Genomic DNA, 24,688 nt, shown 5'->3' on the forward strand with positions numbered 1-24,688 from the left:
ACAGTTCTGCACTCAACCCTGAAGGACTCAACCCTGAACACTTCCTTTTGCCTTCCTCCAACACCAGGATGAACCGCCACTTGGCAGTTGCCACCAGAGTGGGTGGCTAACCATGGGAACAATAGAAACTCTGAGCCAAACTTGGGTAGATTATATTTGGGGAGACAAGACAAGACACCAAACACATGATGGTTTAAAGTTCTTTATTCAAAACAATTGTATTAGTTCATACAATTGATGACAACACATATGAAATTAATAACTTTTTTTTTTCATGAAGAAAAGAGACTTGGTAAGTAGCTTTGCAAAGACTCTGAAGTTTCATTTAAACAAAGAGTGTCCTGAGAATTTGTAATGCAGAAATTATCTCATTACCATCATACAAAAGGAATGATCATTCCCACTACCCAGGCTTCCTACTCACAGTTGCAGCTGTAGTTGAAGGAAAGATCTACTAAGACCATTTAGAAGAAGAAGCGGTGGATATTTTCTTTTTCCCAGTATGAGTTGAGGGGTGTGGGGAGCATATAATTACATAGATAGCAACTCGGCACTAAAACAGGATAAACAGATAATGCTGTTTCTCCCCTTCCGGTTTTTCACAAAGTGTAAACCCAGTCTACAAAAGCAACAAAACACCACAAATGATTTGGATAACTTTCTAATTTCATCCATGCATGGCCCATGAAAATCAAAGCCTCTTTAGAGAAAATCAGATGCCTTTACTGAAAATGTAAGTAGAGCTATTTATTATACTTTTAATATACAATTCACTCCATTCCATTCCTTTTTTGCTTGCTTTTCCGGAGAAGTTTGTTATTGGCAGAAGTTTCTGTTTTCTGAGCTTAAGGATGGTAATTTGTCGAGTAACAGAAGAAAGTGGCTTGCAGAGATGGGGAAACACTAGAAAATATGGCCAATGTAAATGATTTCCAAACTCTGTTTGCAAAGTCCAAGTCCTCCTACCTACTACTTGAGGTTATGTAGAAAAGTGAATGAGATCCGTATGCTAGATTTGAATGGGCCTCAGTTTTGTTCCATAATCTAGGGTAAACAAGCCACCAAACAAATTCAAGTGAATTATATAAATAAATGACACACCAGCATCTAAGAGTCAATATCCTAAGTCAAAATCCACCCAATGATTATGCAGGGTCACTGCACAAATAAGGAGAAGCAAAATGTTGTCACCATCTCCAAAGAGTTCTCAAAGGGAGGGAACTCACTACTGCATAAAAAGCCAAGTGGCCTGCATCTGAGAACACTCTTCCACTAAGTGGCCCATGGGCGCCACGTTCTCCTTATCGCTTCAACTGGGTATTTGAGGATCATCTGTACTGAAGTTTTCTTGGTCATTTTCCATAGGTAATTTCTGTAATTTCAACTGTATTTAAAAACTTGACTGTGATTATAAAGTGCTGATGGCTCTTCCTTTTAGATGTGTCCGTGCATCTTCAACCTTACTGCTATTCCCACTCACCTCACACCTAGAGTCATGAAAACTCCTGGGCAGCGTTCCATGACTTTGTCCTCGCTAGCCTATAAACACAGTACACAGCAAGAATATCACTTGTTCTCAAGCTGTGCTGGAGGCAGGAGATGGGGAGGAGGCCAGTACAACAGCACATGAGAGATTATGAAGGAGAAGATGGAAGAACTTTTATTTATGGCACCTTAAAAGGCAGTGCAATTTTTTACCTGAGAGGCAAAACTTCACCTATAAAATGAGAGAGATAATTAAATCAGTGGTTTTTCAACAAACTTATGGAGGGAGGCAAGGTTGTCAAGGGAAAGTTTCAGGGTCACGACCAGAAGAGAGATGAGCAGATGTGCCTCAGGGTCTCCACCTTCAGTCAACTCTGACTTCCATGTGAGATTAACTGAAGAAAAAGACCCACAATAACATCAAAAAATACAGGAAGCCACTGACAGTCTCTATCAGAACTGAAGATCCATCTGACTCTAAAATTCTATGATAGCTTGGCTTTTTTGGCCCTATTAGGAAAAGGCAACAGGGGGTTACTTGGACCTTTTCCCAAAAAAAAAAAAAAAAAAAAGCAAAATTCAAAATGCCAAGTGTAGTGGTTGCAACACAGACCAATTCTGAGGATCAAGTGGGATGCTGACACCACTTATGGGAAAACCATCAACGGGATTTGCTCCTAAACTGTGCCTCAGAGTACCTTTCTCAAGCACCTACTAAGCTGAGAGTTTTTTCCAACAAGACACAAACTATAGTTTTTTTTGAATGTCTGTCTGCAAGACATGACTGGGAGCTCACACTCCCACCATGCTCTGCAAGAGTACAACCCACTGAGGGCCCTGTCTGGCCTTCTACAGCATCGTCTCAGATGTTGTGGCCGACTCCGTCTCACCCCAGAAGTGAACTCCCGCTGATAAGAAACCCTTCCTATGGCCAAACAAATCACTGTTTGATTCCTGTAGCACTCTTCACCCCTGTTTTTCTTCTTCCTTCTCCTCCCTTCCTATAAAAAAGGTGTCTTTTAAGTATATCTAGAAGGAAACCTGAACAGCTAGGCGCTTCCCCCTCTTAATTGGTTCCTTATCCCGCTGGTGATTCATGCCCTCAGCCGCTCCTTCCTCAGCGCACTGAGGCGGCTCTGTTCTGCTCAGTTGTGAGAGGCCACGTCAGCAGGAAACGGAGCTGGCTGCCAGGTCACATTCAAGACTGTCTGGAGTAAGTCAGCATGCAGCAACCTCAGGACAGAGGCTGCTCTATGGTTTCTCACAAGTGAAGGGAAAGCTCAGCCTAGAAAAAAAGGCTGCCTCTGAGTGCCTCAGCGACTCAGTTTAGGGGAGACTCCAAACACTACAGGTTAGTTTCCCTGCTTCTAAATGTTCCCCAAATATTTCCAGTTATAGAATTATTAGTTTCCCTTCTTTTCTTAGAGGGCTTACTGTACTGCATCCAAATTCGTATTTGGAAAAGGCCACCACAAGCCAAATCAAACTCCATCGTGGCTTCCTGGCTCCTGGGCCTGACAGAGGAAAGTCTGCACACCCAACCATTTCAGCGGCCCCAATGTGCATTGAGTCAGGATGGAAAACCTGACCTGAGGAGCTGACATGCAAAAGCGGCCACTACAGGTCTTGTTTCTTCTAAACACACTGTAAAAACAGTAAATAAGTCATGCCAGATGTCACTGTGATAAACTTACAGGATGGCTTCATCACAAGAAGCGAACAAGTCACCCAGCACAAAAAGATACAGAGTAAATGACAGCACCATGTTTTACGGAGCTCGCTCAGTAAGTTCCAAAATGAATCCTATTCACATAAACCAACATGACTAAGGTCAAGAGGCTAAAACAGCGGGGTTCCTATGCATCAGGGACCCCTAAGAGTTTATTTGCAGCAAACTTACACCAGGGATTCTGTAAAAAGAAGAAATCTGATTTTTCACAGAAACCTCCCTCATAAATGGAGGGCTTTCTGCACTCTTAAGAGGAAGGTCTTCCTGAGGGGTTATTAGCCCAAAAGACAAATCATTTTCTCCCTAAATACCAGGTTTTCCTTATTTTGGTTTGCTCAAGAAAAGATACCATGGAAGAGTATCAGAAGAAGAAACTGGAGAAAAAAGGAGGTGAGGACGGTGAGGAAGAAGAAGTGAAGGACAGAGAATGGTGTGTGAATGAGAGAAGAGACAAAAGATAGGATAGAAAAGAGACAAAAAGTAATGCAACATAAACACTGTAGACACACACAGGCGGTCTGAGCTGGAAAGCACTGAACTACTACAGAGAGATGTACAGCAAGCACATGCCAAGCACACACAAACCCATATGCAAAAAGGACAAGGCCATTTCCAAGGGGCAATCCACACGAGAGAGGCATGAGGAGCAGAAGGGAAGAAGCCACACAGCCAGGAGACCACAGGTGGCTGTAGCACTTTCTCATGGAGAGGGCAGGAGGGAACTAGAGGTCAAAACCAAATCAAATGTCATGGGTACTTAGAGATTGAGTGATGTAAAAGGCACTTCTTTCTACTTTCAACCATTTGTAAAAGTGAACATCAACAGGACATCTGAACTGAGTGGCCACTTCAGGACCGAATATCCTTACATGCATCTTACCAGGCCCTCCTTAAAGGGGAGAAACAAAACTAACTGGGCTACCTATTCATTTACCAATGACCAAACAAATATCTCAAGCTTCATTGCTTATCAACTGAGGTTGCGCTATCAATTGAGATCAATATCAACTGAGATATCAGTATCAGTGTCAGGTGAGGTTGATATAAATCTAACATTTTCATGGAAGGAAAATACCATGAAAAACTACAATAAATCTTCAAAAATATCCCAATATTAAAACTGCCATATCTCATATACTGCTTATAAAACAGTGCCAAAGACTGCCAAGGTGGGGGACAGGTCACTGTCTGTGGGTTTGTAGCCATGCACTGACAATTGCAGGACTAGTCAAGCTCAGGGAACAATTCAATTACTTAACAAACAGGAGACTGGGGACACAGTTTCTACAGCCACAAGTGGCTGGCTATCTCACCCCAGATAGTGTCCACAGTGTCCAGTAGTACCAAACAAAGGCTACTCATGAAACCAGAGACTTGCCCCTCAAAGCTCCAGCGCTTGGTCCTTGGCTCAGGGTGCTGGCAGAGGCCAGCAGTGATGGTGGATAACTGTGGTTCCCCTACCACACAGCCCCAGGGCATGCAGCCCCTGGAGGCCCCCGGAACCAGCTCCATCACTATGGTTTCCTCCAACTGTAGGTAGTAGACAAGCCTGTGAATTTGGTGGAAGGATCAGGTATGAGCTATGAGCTGATCGGTAAAATGTACAATCAGTCAGAAGACTGAAATGGGCCCAATCAGACAGGTAGATGGAGGAGCTGAAAAGGGATAATGTCAGGAAGGAAGCCAGCGTGGGGGAAAACACTCTCGCTCCCTCACTCAGCTGACTTGCTTGGACTGGCTTGGCCGCTCACACTCTCTGAAGTACGTGCTAGCTCGCTCACAGGACTCTTAGACTTGCTTGAACTGGCTCGGACTCATTGGGCCCTCTTGGACTGGACTCACTCGCTTGGACTGGACACTTGCTCACACGGACTGGATGCTCTCGGACGCATCCAGCAGCTAACCTCCGAAGGAAGAGAAGCTGAAAAGCTTCGCAGAAAACCAAAGAGCTTTGCTGCCAGTCTCTGGCCTGCCTCTGACATCACCTGAAAGGAGAGCCAAGCCTTGGGCCTGGTGTCTCAAAAGAACTGTCTGTTGTTGGTGTGGGCCAACAACTTACAAACTGCTGTGATGCTAGTGACCGGGTGACTGACACTACTAGCCATGCTATCCAGCACTGTTGACAGGTGACTGGCACTCTGTGCCCGAGCCACCTTTTGGGGGCTGCTGATCACCCCCTCCCATTGCTGCTGGTTCAGTTGTTGGCTGGTCCAGGGTCTGGTGTTGTCCATCCCGACCTTCAGACAATGGCTGTGGGCTGCTGCAGCATCATCTTAGCGGCCCCACTTGTGAGCACCTCCAGCTGCGGTGAGCTGGATCCTGATCCACACCTGCTCTTGCAGGTGTGCCATGAGCTCCAGGACCCTTGTCAGAGGGATTATGCCAGCTTGGATAACAGCTTATGCTTAGGATTTTTGGACACTGCAGACACTATGTGGGGTGAGACAGCTGGCCACTTGTGGACTTGAGAACTCTACCTTTACCCTGTTTGTTAAATAAACCCCATTGTAAGTATTTAGAGGCAAATAGGCCAAATCCAAAGGTAATAGATGTCTTGGTTAAGACTGTAGGCCAAAAATGAAGAATGTTAAAAAAACTAAATTATTTTTCTACCTAAATGTTAGAACGAAGTACATGATAAGACTGCTGAACTGGTTTATATTGTTTTTAATAGGATAATGCTGCAACAGTCAATACAGGAATGAACAACAAAAGAGCCTTGGGTTTTCTAAAACCCAAAGTGTAGATTTCAGCAAAAATTTAGACAAAACAAAACAGACACAAGTGGCAACATTGGCAAACACATACACCCATACAAGCTGTGGATGAATGCATGCATATACACACTTATTTTAAAAAATAAGCCTCTGGCATAACGAGGGAACCATTTGGTAAGAAGCTAAAACTAACAAAGATCCTCATTAGATTATGACTTGTATATAAATCCTCCAGGGCATATTTAGAAGGAATAATGTTTAAACAAATTAGTCATATTTCTGCAGCTGGGAAGTAGATAGAATAGTAAGCTACTCCAATTTTTACACACACACATATACACACACAATAATGCAAACACAAATTAGGGAAAACCCATTTTAGATTTGTGATTTCTGAAAAACCTAATTAAATCTGGAAGAGAAAGTAAAAACAGTTTATTTCACTGATTCATAGAAGCTTTTTTCTCATTTCAACATCTCAGGAAAAGGAAAGCATCTTATAGTAAATGGCAAGTCAGGTCTAATTGATGGTGTTTTTGGTAAAATAATGGTGTGTCTTAAAATTGATGGCATACTATTTTTGCTAAAACATAGCAATGATCCTCCAAAAATAAGGCAAAAAGCACAACAACTGGTGAGAGAACAGCAGGGTAATCAAACCCAGTTCAAGGATAAGAAGTGGCCACAAGCAGGATGTCAAGACCCTGACAGACACTTCAGATGAGAAAGCACTGCTTTTTCCATTCAACACCCTAAATACCAGATGACATAAATATAAAATCCAAATGTTTTGCTGAATGCAATGTAAACTAAATACTTACGACAATTCTATCTTAAAAAATGAAGTAGGTAACAATTACAGCTGAATCTCTGCAGGTGGGAACTCGAGCATTGATTTATAAATCTTAGGAGATTCAAATGTGCAACCAGTGTTGACAAGCAGTGATGTAAAACACTTGGCCTACAATAGGTATATTTACATGTATGCATACATTTAAAATGTGGCAATTATTAAAACAAGAAAAATATATGTACAGGGTAAATGCCTTTTTTTTTTCTTTTGGTTACCAGCCAAGATTAACTTATGCCAATAACATTTCAGAGAAATTCATATAAAAAAAGTTTGAAATGATAATTTAACATCTCAGTTTAGCTCTTGAAAGCTGCCCACACTTGAACCTATTTAAGGTTTTTTTTTTTCCCATGAAAATTGTGACTATCTAAATGGCAGAGAATTCTAGAAGAACTAAAGTGAGAGAGGAAAAAAATTAAAAAGGTAAGAATTTTAGAAGTGATGTGAGGTCCAATCCTTTTGTATTTTGGTGAAGAAAGAAGGTCCTGACCAATGGAACCTGATTGATGGAAAGGAAGTTAAACCTGTGTCAGGGGACGCTCGCCCTCTAGTCAGAGTCAGGTTTTGTCATTTAAAGGAGGAAAGAAAAATTAGCAAGATAACCAACTGATTTTTACTGTATGAGTTCATGTCTAATGACTTTTGATGTACCTCTCATAAAACAAAAGCTACACAAAACAGAGGGTCTGTGGAAGATGCAGTTAAGATTTGTATCAGGATGGGAAATAGTCTGGAAATAAACTGAAAAGAAGCCAGAGTAGCAAGGCTATTTCACCCTTCCTGTTGAGCCATTTCCTATGTCTCTTAAATACCAGTACCCAAAGCTACTTTTCAACACTCTGGCTCAAATTCGAAAAAATCTCATTTTCTCAAAAGTCTGTTCTGTGGTTAATTACTTGCCTTCTGACTACTCTGGGTATAGCCAAGAAACAAGTAGAATGCACCTGTTGTCCTTGGGTTCCATCTGAGATGGAGGCTGGCATTCTATTCACCTCTGAGGAATGTTAATTGCTGATATCAGCATGACAGGTGCAATGAGGATAAGAAAACTAATCAATGAACTCAACTCAAAATAGCCATAGAACTCATCTAGAGACCATGAGAAAGCTATTCAAGAACTGTAAATGTAATTACTAATAATTGGTCTAGAATCCAACAATTTGACTCTCAAAACAGATCTTTAAAATAGGGCACAAAGTTCTAAATTTCCATAATGGTGCCCTGTCCACAGGAGGAAAAAAAGAATTAGTCTAATCCTGTTTTCCCAGTTACCACAGAGCCACACACTAACCCACTGATTCTGATGGCTTGTTGCTTCTCTCTTCTGGAGGCAATGCTCCCCCATTCCAGATCATTACTGGTGTGGAGTCACATCTATTTTGAATTCTGAGGTACTTCCTTTCCCCTAGTTTTACGTTTGAAAACCTTCCTGTTTCTTCAGAACTCTTTAAACAATAGAGCCAACTTCACTATCAGTCCATCTACTTTTTATCCTCCCTGTTTGGTTTGTTTTGACATTTGACCAGGCTGACTCTGCGGAAGGGATGTACTCGCTTATTGCTTAAATACAGTTCATGATGGTTATCTGTTTGGAATATTTTTCATATTTGCATAAATTTCCAAACTACGAGATTCCCTGCATAACACTATTCATTACATTATTCTCATTTTGTGGGAACTGAGGAAGAAAAGGAATTTCTGATAAAATGACAACAGAATTAAGAAATGTAAACTGAAAAACTACACAAATCCTTTGAAAATAAATTCCCCGAGTCAAAATTCAGTTTATTAAAACTATAGCAGAGGAAGAGGGAAATATTTCAAACCAAAAAGAAACCCTCTATCTTGAAGTTTATAACTAAAGAATTTAACCCAATTATTCTTTTCTATTTTTCTGATTTTGAATGGATTTGTTTTCCTTTTTGCCCATTTTGTGACCAAACTTAATCCTGAAAGTTTTCTCTTTTGTTCACTTTTTCTTAAAAGTGCCTCTGACCCCATCAGTTCCCTACCTCTTTGTTTCAAAGCATGGTCCCAGAACCAAAATACCCAAGACCCACTGTAGGGTAAATGGAAACTGTCAGAATTTTCTGCCCTCCCGCCATTGGCGGCTAAGAGCCACACCTGTGGACTTACATGCGTGCCTGATGGCGGCACCTGGAGTAGGGTGTGGGCAAGCATGAGTGGGTGCACTTGGGCTGAGAGACTGGGTTTATGAGGGCGGCGTCACAGGGACGCCAGCAGTAGCAGGAAGCAGAGAGCACAGTAGAAGAAGCAGAGACAGTGGAGAGGCCACGTGAGAAGCCAGAGAGTCCTGAAAGAGTGAAGATTCGCAGGGGGCTGGGAGGCCTGCCAGCCTCCTGACACCCCCGACCCCCTGCCTGCTGTGTACCTGGTTGCCTCACTACAAATGATGTGAAAAAGCTCAATAAAAGTCTGAAAAAGCCACCGAGGGCTCCAGGACTACCCTTTACCCATCTGCTCAGATCATAGAAAAACTTCTCAGTGCCTTGCTGGCACTAGACCCATCTATTCCAGATCCAAATCAGAAATCCTAGGGATGGTTCCAGCAATTTATGCCTTAATAAACCCTCCAGGTGGCTCTGATCATGCTAAAGGTGTTGGCAACTGTCAGCATCTAACACCTGATGTCATAGCTAGATTCAGGTACGGTGTGGGCATCTGACTCAAGCCCCAGGGTTTCTGGGACCTTTCAAGTAGTAGGCAAGATCTATGAAGGAAACAAAGTGGAAGTAATGATCCTACAAAAATTGTTTCAAAAAATCAAGTGGAAACAAACCAAAAAGCAGCTACTACAAGTAGCAAGTTCTAACATGATTATTTTCTCATCTCACTTTTTCAATCCACCCTGCAAAATCCTATCTGCCATAATCAACTTTGAAGTTAATGTTTACAATAAGTATGCTATTGTTGTATTTACATAAAAATAAAAAGTAAAATATCTACATTTTGCTTAAAAGAGTAAACTCAAATTTCCATTTGATGATCCTTGTTGATTATGGAAGTTTATAACAAAAGCAAAGAACAATTTCAGTTAATAGGTGCAATAAAGATAGCCCCACATAGTTGGTTTAATAAATATATATATATGAGAAAAGCCATATGTATATGCTGTATATGAGAAGTATTCGAGAAAGCTCTTTTAAGCACTTCGCAAAACTTCCTAAATAAGACTAAGCTGGATGAACAGACAACAGGCATGCAACAAGTGCAGTGTGATGTACCTGGCAAAGAAAGCACAGAGCTTAAACTATCTTGAGGGTTAGGTCAACCAGAGATTTTCCAAGTGCAGTGCATATCAGAATTACCTTTGACATTTTTCAAAACTAATGTCCAGGCCTTACCCCTTACAATCTGACAACTCCCTATAACTAGCCTGGAAATCAGCTTGTACAATTTGTAAAGTTCCCAAATTGTTTGTGATGTGCAAAAATTATAAACCACTGTTAATACAATCACCTTTAAAACTAATAGTAGGGCCTCCCCTGGTGGCGCAGTGATTGAGCACTGGGCTACGAAGCTGCCCGCAGCCTCTGCAGCGCGGGTTCCATCCCCAGCCACCGGCAAGGGTCCCACATGGCACGTAGACCTCTCCTGCCGCGCCCACTGCTCCCCTCAGCAGTGTATTTCATCGGTCTGCCTGCTCTGCTCCCCGCTGTGGCTCTGGTGAATTCTCTCACCCTCCCACGCTTCTGACTTGTGCCCAGTGCTTGTATAAATAAATAAATAAATCTTTAAAAAAAAATAAAATAAAATAAACTTATTTAAAAAATAAAATAAGATAGTGGAGATGCGTTTTTCTTTGAGCATGGGATACAAGAATTATGTCACTCAAAATGTGTTTGACCCATAGAGTAAGAACACTCTTGATTATTAACAAAAAATAAGTTAACCAAATTAATCTCGGATCTCAATTGACTTATGTGACAATGTGTCTTGCCTGTGTTATATTTTACTGAGATATTTTGACAATTTAATACTTACACTCAAAGACAATTTTTAAACATAGAGGTTTGAGTTATACTATTTTCAAAGACTGCTCTACCTCAACAGGAGGAGACAAGTTCTAGTTGTACCCAAGTCCCTTTTTGTCCACACTGCTCAAAACCTGGTTCAGCAGGGAGAAAAATTGATACTGTTGGATCTATTTTAAGACACTGTTAAAAGATTCAATCCCAAATAACCAAAGCAATCCAACCCTGATCAACTGTTAACTTGGCACTTAAGGGAAAGGAAGAATAACCAGTTTAACATTTACATGAGATAAGTTATGTGTGAGTATGTTTCTCTACTTTAATGAGAACTGCAACACAAAACAGATAAAATTAATCTAATCACTCCTCTAACACAGAATAACATTTTCACTCAAAAGTACATTAAGAATACTTACATTTTTATCTTTTAAGTTTCCACCCCCATTCCCAAAGACTTTTCTTCCCTTGATACTACACCTCCTCCTCCACTTATCAGTTTAGAATAAAAATTGTAACTTGCTACTAATTGAAAGCTTTTAAATTAAGCAGAAATTCCTATAGCCAGAAAGATACCACAAACCAGTGTTAGCTCTCGCTCTATACTGCAATATATAAAGTGTCCATAAAGGTGTTATATATAAATTATGGAATGCTTCCATGTTAACGCAGGAAAAAAAAAGTTGAATACCTGAAAAATTGCAACTTTTCTTCCAAATTCCAAAAAGGATTAGGAGGAAGAGGGTTAGGAGGAGAGTTACATCCAAGTACAGAGAAATGTGAGTAAATTCAAAGAACCCCAAACCACAGAGGCAAATAACCAGTGTGGACAATTCTGAGGCCAGTTTTCTCCATATTCAGATGGGTTCCAGAAAGAAATATGAAAACATACTCCCCTTTTTAACCCAGCAATCCTCTCATCCTCAAAAAAAAAAAAAAAAAAAAAAAAAAAGTCTGTAAAGTGCCTTCCAATTCACTAAAAACTCTCCTCAGAGCAGTAATACCCAAGTGGACAAGCAGAAAAATGTAGCTGAGTACACAAATGTTTAGTCACTGTTGTTTACATGCTAGGACAAACATTTTCCTAAAATACTACATCACCACTCTTTGGGAAATATAGAACAGTTCATCCAGTGCCCACTGCTCACACCCTGTCGTCTACGTGTCCCCGAAGGTCAGCTGCCACGATTATCTGTTCAACATGTCATTTCTGTTCCCATTTCCACATCCCACCACCAATGTCCTCCCCAGGGGCTCTTTGTCTGCTGTCTTCCCTCCTCCCCACCACCCCCCACCACTTTTCTCATCACCTCCTCCACCCCTTCAATCACACTGCTGTTGGAGAAAGAAAATTGATTATATCAGTTCCATTTAAGTCAGCATCCAGGCTCCTTTACAATTTAAAGCATGCTCTATTCTTGGTTCTGACAGAGTTTATTGAATTTACTGCTACAAAAAACCACCATTTTTTAACTGACCAAAAACATTAATAAATATTAATGAATCTAAATTAAAATATTTGCTAATAATACAAAAGGTAAATATAAAAATGGGGTCTTTTACTATTAAATTGCATTAAAATTGTTTTTCAAGGTGTTCCTAGCATACTTCGCATAAAAGAGTTATCAAGAAAAGCAAATATAACCATTCCCTCATCTTTTTTTTTTTAGTAAGAAGCTAACCCATATATTGAACTTGTTCAAATTACTTTTTTTGGAAACACACTCATGCCTGCATTTATTGTTAATTTGAGGATTGACACTACAAATAACCAAATTGATCAAATAAGTGAATTAACGGAGAGTTTTTTCCCAATAATTTCACATGAATCTTTAGCAATAATTAGGAAATGACTTTCTTTTACTCTGAAAGCTTAGGCGAGCTGGACTGATACTGGTGTAACAGTGTAATCTAAAAAGAGGTCACATGTTCCCTGCCCCACCTAATAAAAGGTGAGGCTGAGCAGTGAAAGGAAGACAAGGGAAGAGTCTGGGAGGAGGTGTGGGTGGAGGAGAAAGCCTGGAGGAGACATATGGAGCAAAGACATATGAAGAAGTTGCATTTGTTTCTTGGTCTTGGAACAGCACCAGGGACTCGGGCAACATGGAGACTCTTGGGAGAAATGGAGGTAAGAGACCCATGGGGAGGCTGATGATGGAAGCCTTTATCTTGACTTGTAATTTGATTTTGTTCCTTTCCTTCCAGACTTGCCTGGCCCCTTTTGCCCCTTTCCAGTAGTTTCCCGCCATAAGATGCCTTAGATTTGTGGCAAGTTTTCAGGCCACAGTGGCCCCATTTTGGGCCAGCCCTGTTTGGCTGGACATTTACCCACAAGGGGATGAGTAAATTTGGATGTTTGAGAAACTATATCCTTTCTCTTCTCTTTATGCACACTAAATCTATGAAAGTTATTTGTTATTGAAGGTCTTACACGCTAAGAGTATGTTTATCTTTATGCAGCAGATGTCAGAACCTATTTAGTGTGTGCAAATTTGGGGGTCCCGAGTGCCCCTCATTCTGCCTGCTAACACCAGGTGACCAAGATCACAAAGATTTGGTCCCTAATTCTGACAAACTCTTCACTTTAGTGAACCCTTTACAGTCTTCTTTAAAGATACTTCTAACATGAAATGTTCCATTTCAAGTTCTAAGTGTAAAAAGAATTAAAAAAAAAAAAAAAACCCAGAATAAAGCAAGAGCTAAAATGCTACAAGCTGTGAAATAAAATGTGGCAGACAATAGGTAATGTGACACTGTTAGCTCCACTGAATTATCTGACATATAAAGATCTGTGACATTTAAGGAACTCCCAGCTGCAGGACCTTCATAAATGACATTTTAATCACTGTTTAACAAGCAGGAAAGGCAAAGGGGCACAGTAGCTAAACTCTCATGGCATAATTTCTAAATTTATTATTTTGAAGCATTAGGACTAAAATGTAAAGACATCTATTTTATCCTAATCTATCACTCTACTTCACATAGGATTTCAATACCTTAAAATGATATGTAACAAAAATTAAGGGTGGTTCAATGTCTACCCTTAATGAGAACAAGGATTCTAATAGTAGCTCCTATTAATTGGACCCTTATAACAGCTCAGAAATTTTTATAAATGTTTTCTACACAACATGTCATTTAATCCTCACAGTAATCCTTTAAGATCAACCAACATGGTTTTCCAGTTTTAAAGGTAAGGAATCTGAGCTATAGAGGAATTAAGTAATTTTATGATGTACAACCAATGTGCTATGTCAAGTAATCTTATTCCAATACCATAATGACTGTATCTTCAGTACTGCCTAAGAAGCATGATACATTAAAAATTAAAAGTAGTACAGAATTTAACTGAAATGTAAAAAGGCAAGGTCTAAGAAGGGAAGGTATATCCATAGGACCCTTCATCTGAATAGGGCAGCTGAGGCACAGTGTGAGCATTACCTGCTTATTATCCAAAAGAAAAGCAAATGGAGTTTCAACTACAACAAAACTTATTTTAAATGCATATAAGAGTGGGTCCATTGTTTTACCCACTACCCTGTATCTAAACAATACATATATTCCCATAAACCTTCATCTGAAATGCACGAACTGCTGCCATCACCATCAACTCCATGAAGAATGCCTGTTGTAAGCAGGCAATGAAATGGGGGCAATAACTTCAACTGATTTCCATAGGTTGGATAATCAAGTCATTGCCCCTCATTAATCAGCACATTTCTTTAGGGCAAAAATAACCAGCAAAACATCTCTAGATGAGGGTGATGATTGTGGTGTCAGTGGCAATTACAAGAGATTATCTCACTACCTTACTAGATAGAAATTATTATTTCTATGATAAGGCTAAGAGATTAAGCCTTAGCATAGCCACCAGGGATTCACAGCAAAGAGCTTTTTACTTTTAAAACATATCCTTTGTAACTTCTTAACAAATGAAATCACAAATTTTATTGGGGGGAACAAAGAAAGTCTGATAATATAATATTAAATGAAAGGACAGAGTCAAACAATCTTATTGCTTTTGTTTTATGGCTTAAAATTCCATAATTTATTGTAATAATTACATTTAGAAGCAAACACACTGGGTAACTCCCCTGAAGAGACTTTACCTCTCCTGGGTAGCACACAGTTCAGCACTGGTATAACCCAGCCTCATGACATCACTCAATCCCAGCATGATGACAGCTACATATCTGATCACAGACTTTCTTTCCACACCTCCCAAACTGGACTTTCTTGCTAGTGACCCATCAGTCTTGCCAGCCACACAGAGACCACCCTGCTGGTAAACTTCCAGTTACTCACCAGCAAGCTGTCTGAAAAGGGGTCTACCAGATCAGCAAACAGATAGGCTGTTGGTAACAAAGGCTATGCCTGTCTGTATCTGAAAGCCAGATCATCTTGTCCAATATAAAGTCCCAAACATTTCAGTAGTGAGGTCTACTTCAAAACACCATAAGCGATTTTCATCATTATTTCATTTTATACACACACACACACACACACACACGAGTAAAAGACTGATTTGTCATGAAGATGACATATAAGAGTTGTAAAATGAGCTGACAAGTTGATGGAATACTTCATATTTTCCTAGAAACTTAAGACTCTCACCTTAGAGCCTCACTGGAGGATTGTGAACTCAACTCTCCCCAAGAAAGCTTTGGATCAATCAGAAAAATAAGCAGGAGCAAAGGGTCAGCCTGAGCAAAATACTTGGTATTTTTAATTCTAAAAAAACTTCACTGTACTAAAAGTGAGGCCTAACAGTTCATAATAAAATTTAGCGATACCTCACTATCTCTCCCCCCACCCCATCCAAACCAAAAGAAACAGGTTTTCAAGTCAGTTTCTCATGAGGAAACAGAAGTTTTCAAATCCTGACCTTGTAATAGGAAACAATATTTCCACTTACAATATAGACATTCTGCAAATAATTAAATAGCAATCAATTACAAGTTCAATGTAATGAAAACTTGCAAAGATTTCGAAGGATTTAACACATCCATACCACAATCGTTTCACTTTCAACCGACTAAAATATTTTTAATAAAAAAAGTGAGTGTGTGCAGATTTAAGCCAAGGTAAAGGGTTCAGTCAACCTTAAAGGACAGACTTCATATGCAACACCCCTCTACTTTGGTTTTAACTAGTGAAACAGGAATTTCTCATTTATATACAGTCTACTTTAAATGAGTAGACCATATAGAAGCTTTGTTTTGAAAATTATAGTCTACACCAGCTTGTAAACCCTAACTATGACACATTCATGTCTTTTCTCAATAAACAAGCAAGAGACAACAAGAGTTCCCTAGCACCTGCCATAAAATTCTTAGAAAGAATGACAAGTCAGAGTTTCAATGTGTCAAACAAGACTAATAAGTACGCTTAAAGCACCAAATTGGGGGAACGGCGGGGGGGGGGGGGGTAACATTAAGGTCCCGTGGCAGTCTGGATGCTGACTCACACTGAAGGGGCGGGAGACAGGAGACAAACAGATTCTGAAATGTGGAACTGCTCTCAGTGGTGTCATTCACAGAGCAGAGTGGAGTGTTCATCAATGATACAGTTCCCACACTCACTGGGGCAAGGGGAGAATTCAACACAGAGCTGAAGAAGACTGAAGGAGAAATCAGAAGGAGAGAATAAAGTCTCACATTCTAACAGCATCAAAGCTACAGCCATCCCAGAGCAGGTCTCTCTTAAGAGTTTTGCTCCTACCATACATTCCATTCTCATTTCCAAGTCTTCATTTAATTCAAGTTAGCAAAGTAAATGGTCTTTGTAAAAGATGTCTGGATCATTCTGGACAAGAAGCATTAGCAATTAAGCATCTTTAAATATTATTCTTTGTTAGAATAATGGTGCCTACCAAGAGTTTTATTTGATTATCTTCTTAAGTCACTATGACATTTCCCTATTTTCTTCAGGCTTACAATCAGTGTTTAAGAGTCTTAAAACACACACCAAAAAACTGCAGAATTAGTATGGGTCAGTATTAAAGTTCTTTAGACTTGTAAGTAATTCTTTAAAGGAAACGGATTTGTTTCTAATTACCAACAATATCAGAAATTCGAAAGTTGTACAGAAACTTCAAACAAACATTGCTTCTTGGCCTTTTGGCTAAGATCAAGTGTAGAAACTTCAAACACCATTAAAGTACTTAACATCTTAAGCCCCCAGCAAAATAGTAACATTTAAAAGAAAAATCATCATTCCTGCCTATTGGAATGCCAGAGTCAGTCAAGGGTTCAACCAGTTATTCTTACCAGGCTGCGTAGCTGAACTAGGGTGGAGAATATAGTGTTTCCTGTCACAACGGAGTTCACAGTCTAATACAGGGGCTAAGGAAAGGTTTACACATATAACCAGACTATTACGTGTAGTGCTACCTCTACCTGCTCTTCCAAGCACTCAGAGAAAGCTCAGAATAGACCGGAGTGATTCAGGAGGGCAGCTAGAAGAGACAGACAGAGAACCCTAAAGGAAGCACACTATTTGTTTTGGCTGGCGGATTTTACAGGGAGCAGAGAAATGGCCCAGATAAAAAGATGACATGTATGGACAGGAAGGAACGCTGCCCTGCCAACACCTCAACCCAGACAAGGATATGAAAATAATGAGAGAACCACAGCTGCCCTGTATTAGTTCCTGAATTTAAGCAAAGGCAAGAACTCAGTCACATTGATTGCTAAGATTCTTTTTTCCCCCAACAATTAGTTCTTTTATGCAATTTCATCTGGCCAAGGAAAGAATAAAATGTTTTGTCTAAGATGCCATAGGTATAATGCTGCCTCCAAAAGAGACTAAACTATGACCTTTTGTGGCCCCCTTCAAGACCTATGATTCATGTTTCATGGAAAATATTGAGAAATATTCCATTATAAATGAATCTACTTTCACAGCATATTGTATGTTTCCTGTGTTTTCCTTCCTTCATTATCACCAAGGACATTCCCATGAAAACAAAATCTTGTTTTTCCCCAGAGTGATCTTATTTTTTACATGGATTTGCTCTGAATTTTCAAACTGCCTTTCAATGGCATCACAATGAGCTTCTGGGGTCTTTCTAGTGATGTCATAAATGTTCTATAGAGAAAATTAACTAAGTAATGAATCCAACTACAAGTGGGGTGGTGGAAGGGTACTGACCTCAAATGGTGTAATTTCAAAATTTCCAGGAAGGCCAGCAACTAACTCCATTCCCGACCCTTAGTCTCCCCCACAGCAATTCCTAATCTGCTGGCTAGTGTTGAAATAGTAAAATTATTTGGCTGACAACTTGAACCATGGCTTGAGCAATGGATGTGACTAAAAAATTTCCAGGAAGGCTACCACTAACTGCCCAACCTCTACACCCCCTCCCCAAAAAAACCCAACTCCCCACCTGCTGGCTGGTATCGAAATAGAGCTTCGTTCTCTTTAGCTTTCATCTCTAGTAAAATGCAAGTACTTTTTTCAGAAGTTTCTATTACAATATGACTTGATTTTCAGGTCAGACCACTGACTTGATGAAGTTATGATCAAGATCACAGTCTTCATTTTCAGACCATTTCCTATTAGATTTTTTTAAAAGGCAAGCAAGAAAAGACTCCCTTCCAATGAATCGATCCTCTCCCATTGTACCCGCCTTTTCCAAGTAGCTGGAGCTAAATATACACTGGAAGCTTCACCCCACCCCAACTCTGGGTCCAATCCTAGTATACAGACCTATATATATATATAATATATCACACTGTATATATATATCACACTGTCTGCTCTGAGTTCTGTTAACAGGATGCCTGTCTCCACCATCCATTTTTGCTATCCAAAGTGCCTGGTAGCCAGCCTTTCCAGAATCCTGTTGCTCCAGGAATAGGAATGCATTTTGCTCTTGTCACATGCCCAGGAGAATGGAATCCTCCTCACTACTCGAGTTTATATTTCCCTGATATAAAGTTACAGAGCAAGGCAATAAAGAACTGGTACTCAAAGAGTCAACACCTAGTAAAGACAAAAACTCAGCCTTGACTCTTTCTAGCTATGTGGCTTTGGGCATCTGAATTAACCTCTAATGGCTTAGGTTTCCTTGTGTGTATTTTTATCACACAAATTAAATGAAAAAACATATACAACTCAAGTGTTGAATAAATATTAGCAATGACAAATGGTAATCATAGTATAAGGATAGCATAACTTGTATGGGAATTCACAAATACATTGCCGCCTCCCGTATTCTGTGTTGATCAGCTCTACCTACCTCAAGTGAAGCATTACTACCACAAACTGGAACGCAAATGGTTTGGGGATGATTTTCCTTCCAATATCAACAGTTCTCCCTGTTGCCCCAGTGCCTCCCAAATCCTAACAAGACATTGGGTTCCAGATCCTGGTTCCTCGCATACTGTCCTGGACCATTTCAATAAACTGGGCCACGCAACCATGCCATAAATGAAGATAATAGTAATCTCAGAAGAGAATGAAGAACAGGAAGGCTAGGGAAGCTAAAGATAAATGGCTTCACAATTCTGCTCTAATCAAAGGCATTTTTGAAATCATGGGAATGTGTGTTAGTGTCACTTATCTTTATTACCATGAATAAATACAAAGCTCCCTTTGGGAACAGAGCAAAATACATGCAGTATTTCTGCAGAAAACACCAGTTACTGACTTTAAAAAAAAAAAAAAAAGAGGCTAACTTGACAGAGAGAGCGCGCGTGCACACGTCTTTAGACACAAAACAGATTTTATATATTTTGATCTATTCAGTGATTTACATCTATTGCAAATACCTACTTGTTGAGGGTCACAGTCTGCCTGCTAACTCATGGGGCCCAATGTTACTATAAGCAGAGAACAACTGTTTTCCTACTGAACCGACAACACCAGCTTCATTCCATATAGGTGAAATGATTCTTCATTTGGTTTTTCTAGTTTGATTTTTTTTTTAAGATGTTGTAGATTGAGGCTTTCTTTGTTAATAATATCCATTAACTATATAGTACTACAAGAAGATGGAAGAGTCTATATTCCACAATATTGAAAATATTTATTTCCTCTTCTTTGACCTTTAATTTTCTTCATACTGTTTTATCAACAAAGACTAGATTTGTTTTTAAATGGTTTAGAACACCAAAGATGAATTTCAAAGACACAATGGCCACAGAAATGCAAATAGTAGATATCACTAAAAGAATGGTAAAGCCATTCTTTGGTATTGCTATTAAAACTCATTAGGGTCTTGAATGTTTGAAAACTCATTCATTTCTCAAAAATAGTTTTTACTAAATTTTTGTTCATTTAAGTACAAAAACAAGTAGAAAACCTATAAATTATACAATTAGATAAAAATTTCAGATATATAGTGATACTTTTATGGAAGGCAATAGAAAAATCAGCTTGTTCCATGCAGATCATTATGAGAAACTAAAATTAAAAGGCATTTTCAATTAGTTGTTTATATATGGTGAGCAAGACCAGGTGACCTCTGGTCAAATTCCAGTCCAATCAGTAACCTAGTATTATACTCAATTACATGCCAATTTACCATCTGCCCCAGAATTCAAATCACTACCAAAAAGAACCATCACAAACAGGGCCTTCCGACACAATATTTAAAGGAAACTGCAAATCTGGATGGATCTTCTTACACACTAAGCTACCTAGCTCAGAGTACCAAAATCATTTTTTCCCCAAAGTGAACTGTAGAGAAAAGGCATTGGTACACAAGCAAGAAATTAACAAATTAGCCCTTCCCTTAAGTGAGCTGAACCTAGGACTTGCTTGCCCTCTAATTGGTTGCTTCAAAAAACCAGCTGCCATAATATAAGCACCCCAGCGGAGAGGTCACTTGGTGGGGAACTGAGGAAGCCAATCAATAGCCTGCAAAAAACTAAATCCTGCTAACCTCCACTTGAACTAGCCTACAAGCAGTCTGAACTGCATTTATGTGGACTGCAGCACTAGCCCACACCTTGAGAAGCCCAAAGCCAGAGTGTTACAGGACCTGACCCCCCCAAAAATGGGTCCTTTACCCTCTAGGGAAAGAATTCACCAGAGTACTAGATGTACCTGAGCCAGGCAAGGCTGTATTAGCGCATAAGGGGGCCAGGGCAGTAAAGAAGAATTAGCTGGCTCCACGGAGGAGTGAAGAGGAGGGCAAGTCAAAAGATGGGGAGGAGAGCCGCATCATATTAATAAGTTTGTTCTGGGGTGGGCTACACGCAGGCATGCGCAGATGGGCTACATTCCAATTACGCACATGGACACGTGGGCTCTTAGCCTTCTCCCTCCCGGAAATTGTGAGACAATCTTTGGTCAGGATCTAATGCTTTTTTGTCTAGCATTGTGCTTCATGGTCAGTGTGGTGGGCCAAACTGCTATTTCAAATTTTAGACCACCTGTTCAAATAAGACATCAGAAAACTTACCCTACAGGCTTGCAATTTCTTTTACCTAGGTTGTCTCAACAGGACCCAGCTAAGTAGTGTTCCAATTCCTGGCCCACAGAAATTGACACTTGATCTTAGCCAAAAGGCCAAGAAGCGATGCCAACAGAAATTGAGATAACAAATGTCGTTTTAAGGCACTAAATTTTGGAGTAATTTCTTATTCAGCAATAAATATCCAGTAGATACTTAACATAGATCTTACTGCTAATACTATCATTACATATTTGAAATTTTTACCTAATTAGAAAAAGTACTTGCTGTTCTCAATTGGAACTTCAGGGTCTTTTAAAATCTCTGCATTTTTCAGGGCTACCAAATTCCATAATGTATGAAAACGTTGTAAGCTTTCCCATATTAAATTAAATCGCTTAAAATTTAACAGAATACTAGAAGTACCTAACTTTGGTCACAGGCCTACATAAGCATTAAAAAGCTCCTATCTGACACAAAGGAGGAAAAATAGGCCAAAATCCAAGACATATTTTGCTTTTAGAAAATCACATGCAGAAACAAAGGAAAACTTTACTTTCTTAAAATTATAAATAAAGGTAAATTCCATTAATTAATTAAAAGGCTTACAAAATACTTCCTTACCTTGAATGCACTGAAGTGTTCCATCCTCTGCTCTTATTGTAAAAGTCTCACCTGGATTAACTTGAACGAGAATAACCTGCAAAATAACACATTAATTTCAATTTAATACTAGACAGCTGGGATTTCTCTTCTTGCCTAAATTTATGTACTAGACAGGAAGTATATGGCACATACTTCTTGTGGAACCATAAAACTTAGGATCTATCTTAGACCTAGTTCAAATTTTGGAGGGGAGAGCATACAGGAGGAGGGGAAGAAAGTACATGATTTGAATTTAGGGAACTGAATTTTCCTGTGTTGCTATAATGCTACATAAATTTTAAAAAACTCATTTTTTTTAACTTTTTTTATTTTGCACAATTCCTTTTTTTCTTTCACAAATTTATACAAAAACTATACTTAGAAACTGTACCTATAAAGTATAAATTTAAGACCTCCCTGGTGGCACAAAGGCTTGAAGCACCACACTCTGAAGCAATCCGCAGCCTCTGCAGCACGAGTTCGATTCCTGGCCAGCCAGGGAGAAACCCACATGGCGCAGCAGACCTCTCCTGCCTCACCCACTGCTCCCCTCAGCAGTGTATTTCACTCGATCTGCTGTTCTTTTCCCCACTCTGTCTCTGGTGGATCCTCTCACCCCCTACACCTCTGGCCTGTACCCCAGCTCTGTATGCATAAATAAATAAATCTTTAAAAAAAACAAAGTATAAATTTATACATACTTATAAACTATAAAGTTGCACAGAGAAATGAGAGTCTGACCTAACCCTGTTACACACTGTTCTCAAGTATTCTCCAATGTACCTGTGTGTAGGCTCTGGAAATGATAATGAACAGTATAAAATAAATAATAGTATAAACAGCTTCCAGCAAACACTCAAATTTTTAAATCTATTACCTGAATGCCAGTGCTTTAGTTATAGTAACATAAATATTTAATTTAGAAGACAGTTTCCAAAACACCAGACATTGCATGGCAGTGGCATGGTAACATTCTTCCAAGAGTCAGTTTTAATTCTAGTTTAATACAGTTCCTCCTTTAGATAATAAATGAAAAAAATCACTAATTTACATCTAAACACAATTTAAATGATGCAATCCAAGCTTAAGAACTATAGTTAAAAATCATCATGTGTAAGGTTAACACTATTAAATAATTACTGTTTATTTCTAGAAATTGGCAAGTTGTCAGTGTCACATTCATCTTATAGCTCTCAGCAAAAACCTCTGTCTTGAACCTTCCCACATACTGTTCCTTGCCTGTAAAGCTCTTTCTGTAATGTTATTCTTTGCCAATCACCTATCTTATTCCCTCACCAGCTAAAGCCTATTCATCTCACCAGATTGAAAGTGGCATTTGACCCTCAAGAAAGAGGGGTCTCGCAATATGTTAACAAGGAAAAAATAATACAATCCTACTTCTCCTTCCTATAATTTACAATTGCAATTACTAATTAAGCAATTATTTTAGTGTCTGTCTTTCCTTTTTCAATCTGGGCTCTGTAAGAGTAAAAGTGCTCAAAACTGTGCCTGGCACAGAATTAAGAGCTTGGTAGCTATTTTTACTGAATGAACAAAAACCTAAAATGCAGAAAACCATTACAATTATTTCACCTTAGAAATTAGGCTTTCAAAATATGTAATTTAAAAAAAATATGGTAGTCTGTGTACCATAATTTTTGTTTTGGAAAACTACCGAGATCAAAGTCATTCCACCTGTAAAAACTAAACCTTCAATATCCTTGTAGTTTGCTGCTTCTAATAATTCACCACAAGAGATATTAACTTTTTTTTTTTTTTAGTTAGGAAATACATTTACTGGAGAAGGCAGGGTCATTTAAGTAAAAGCAGTTCATGCTACCTCCCTGGTGCTTCTCCTTATGTTGAATTATTGGCTATTTCAAGGCAGTTTACTTTTCTGTACAGTAACTATGTCAATAATCTTTCGGCCTTCAGTAGTCAAAGTCTCACCAATGTAAATACATCATACCATTTTAAAAACTCAAAAGGAAATCCCTTCAAATCTTTATAGGGTGATTAAAACCTTTCAATTGCTTGCTTGAAGTTGAGCTCTTAAAGTCACTCCCAAAATGAAAATAGTTTCAACTTTATTTTTACATAAATATAAAACACTGCTCAAGTACAATGAAAAATGTTTCAATAAAGTGTCCATGTCATTTCTAAAAGTCCTTAGACCAATTTTGACAACACTGTAATAGAGCAGAAACCATCTGCTTTATACTTAGACCTCTAGGGACAGGCCAATATATATAGAATTAGTTAGGGGGGGGGGGGGGATCAAATCAGGGCCTCCCCCGTGGCGCAGCATTTGAGAGCTGGGTTGTGAAGCTGCCTGCAGCCTCTGCAGCGCCGGTTCGATCCGGCTGCTCCCCGGCCACCGGAGGAGGGTCCCACATGGCTCGCAGACCTCTCCTGCCGCCCGCTGCTCCCCTCAGCAGTGTACTTCGGTCCTTCTGCCTGCTCTGCTCCCCGCTCTGGCTCTGGTGAATTCTCTCACCCTCCCGCGCTTCTGACTGTACCCAGTGCTTGTATGTATCAATCAATCAATCAATCAATAAATCTTTAAAAAAAAAAATCAAATCAACAGACACTAAACTGTCGCCCAGATGTTCTCTGACAATTCCAAATTCATATACCCTCTTCCACCACACTCATAATTATCAAAGTGTCCTGAAGGGTCTTTGAAAATACAAGTCACCGGTATTGTGAAAAAGTCCCAGGGAAGAGGGATTTCTGACCTAGGGTGTGTTCCAAATTGTCACAATATCTGCTTATCATGTGCACAAAAGTCTATGTAATGGCTCCTTAGTGGTGAGTGACACCACACCACAATTCAGAGAGTAGACAGAATCCACAGTGCTTCCC

General features: G+C 39.5%; 1 protein-coding gene across 1 annotated transcript in view; it reads right to left on the reverse strand.

Annotated features, from left to right (window-relative positions):
- The window catches only part of FNDC3B (fibronectin type III domain containing 3B), a gene marked incomplete at its 5' end in the record, with an annotated part of 243,117 nt that overhangs the window by 200,745 nt on the left and 17,684 nt on the right, over positions 1 to 24,688 (reverse strand). The window contains one exon of the mRNA XM_084232401.1: positions 21,803 to 21,878. Within this exon, the coding sequence (XP_084088527.1) occupies positions 21,803 to 21,878 (76 nt within the window). The remainder of the gene's footprint in view (positions 1 to 21,802; positions 21,879 to 24,688) is intronic.

This window comes from Talpa europaea (genome assembly GCF_964194135.1).
Source record: "Talpa europaea genome assembly, chromosome: 4".
Taxonomy (NCBI): domain Eukaryota; kingdom Metazoa; phylum Chordata; class Mammalia; order Eulipotyphla; family Talpidae; genus Talpa; species Talpa europaea.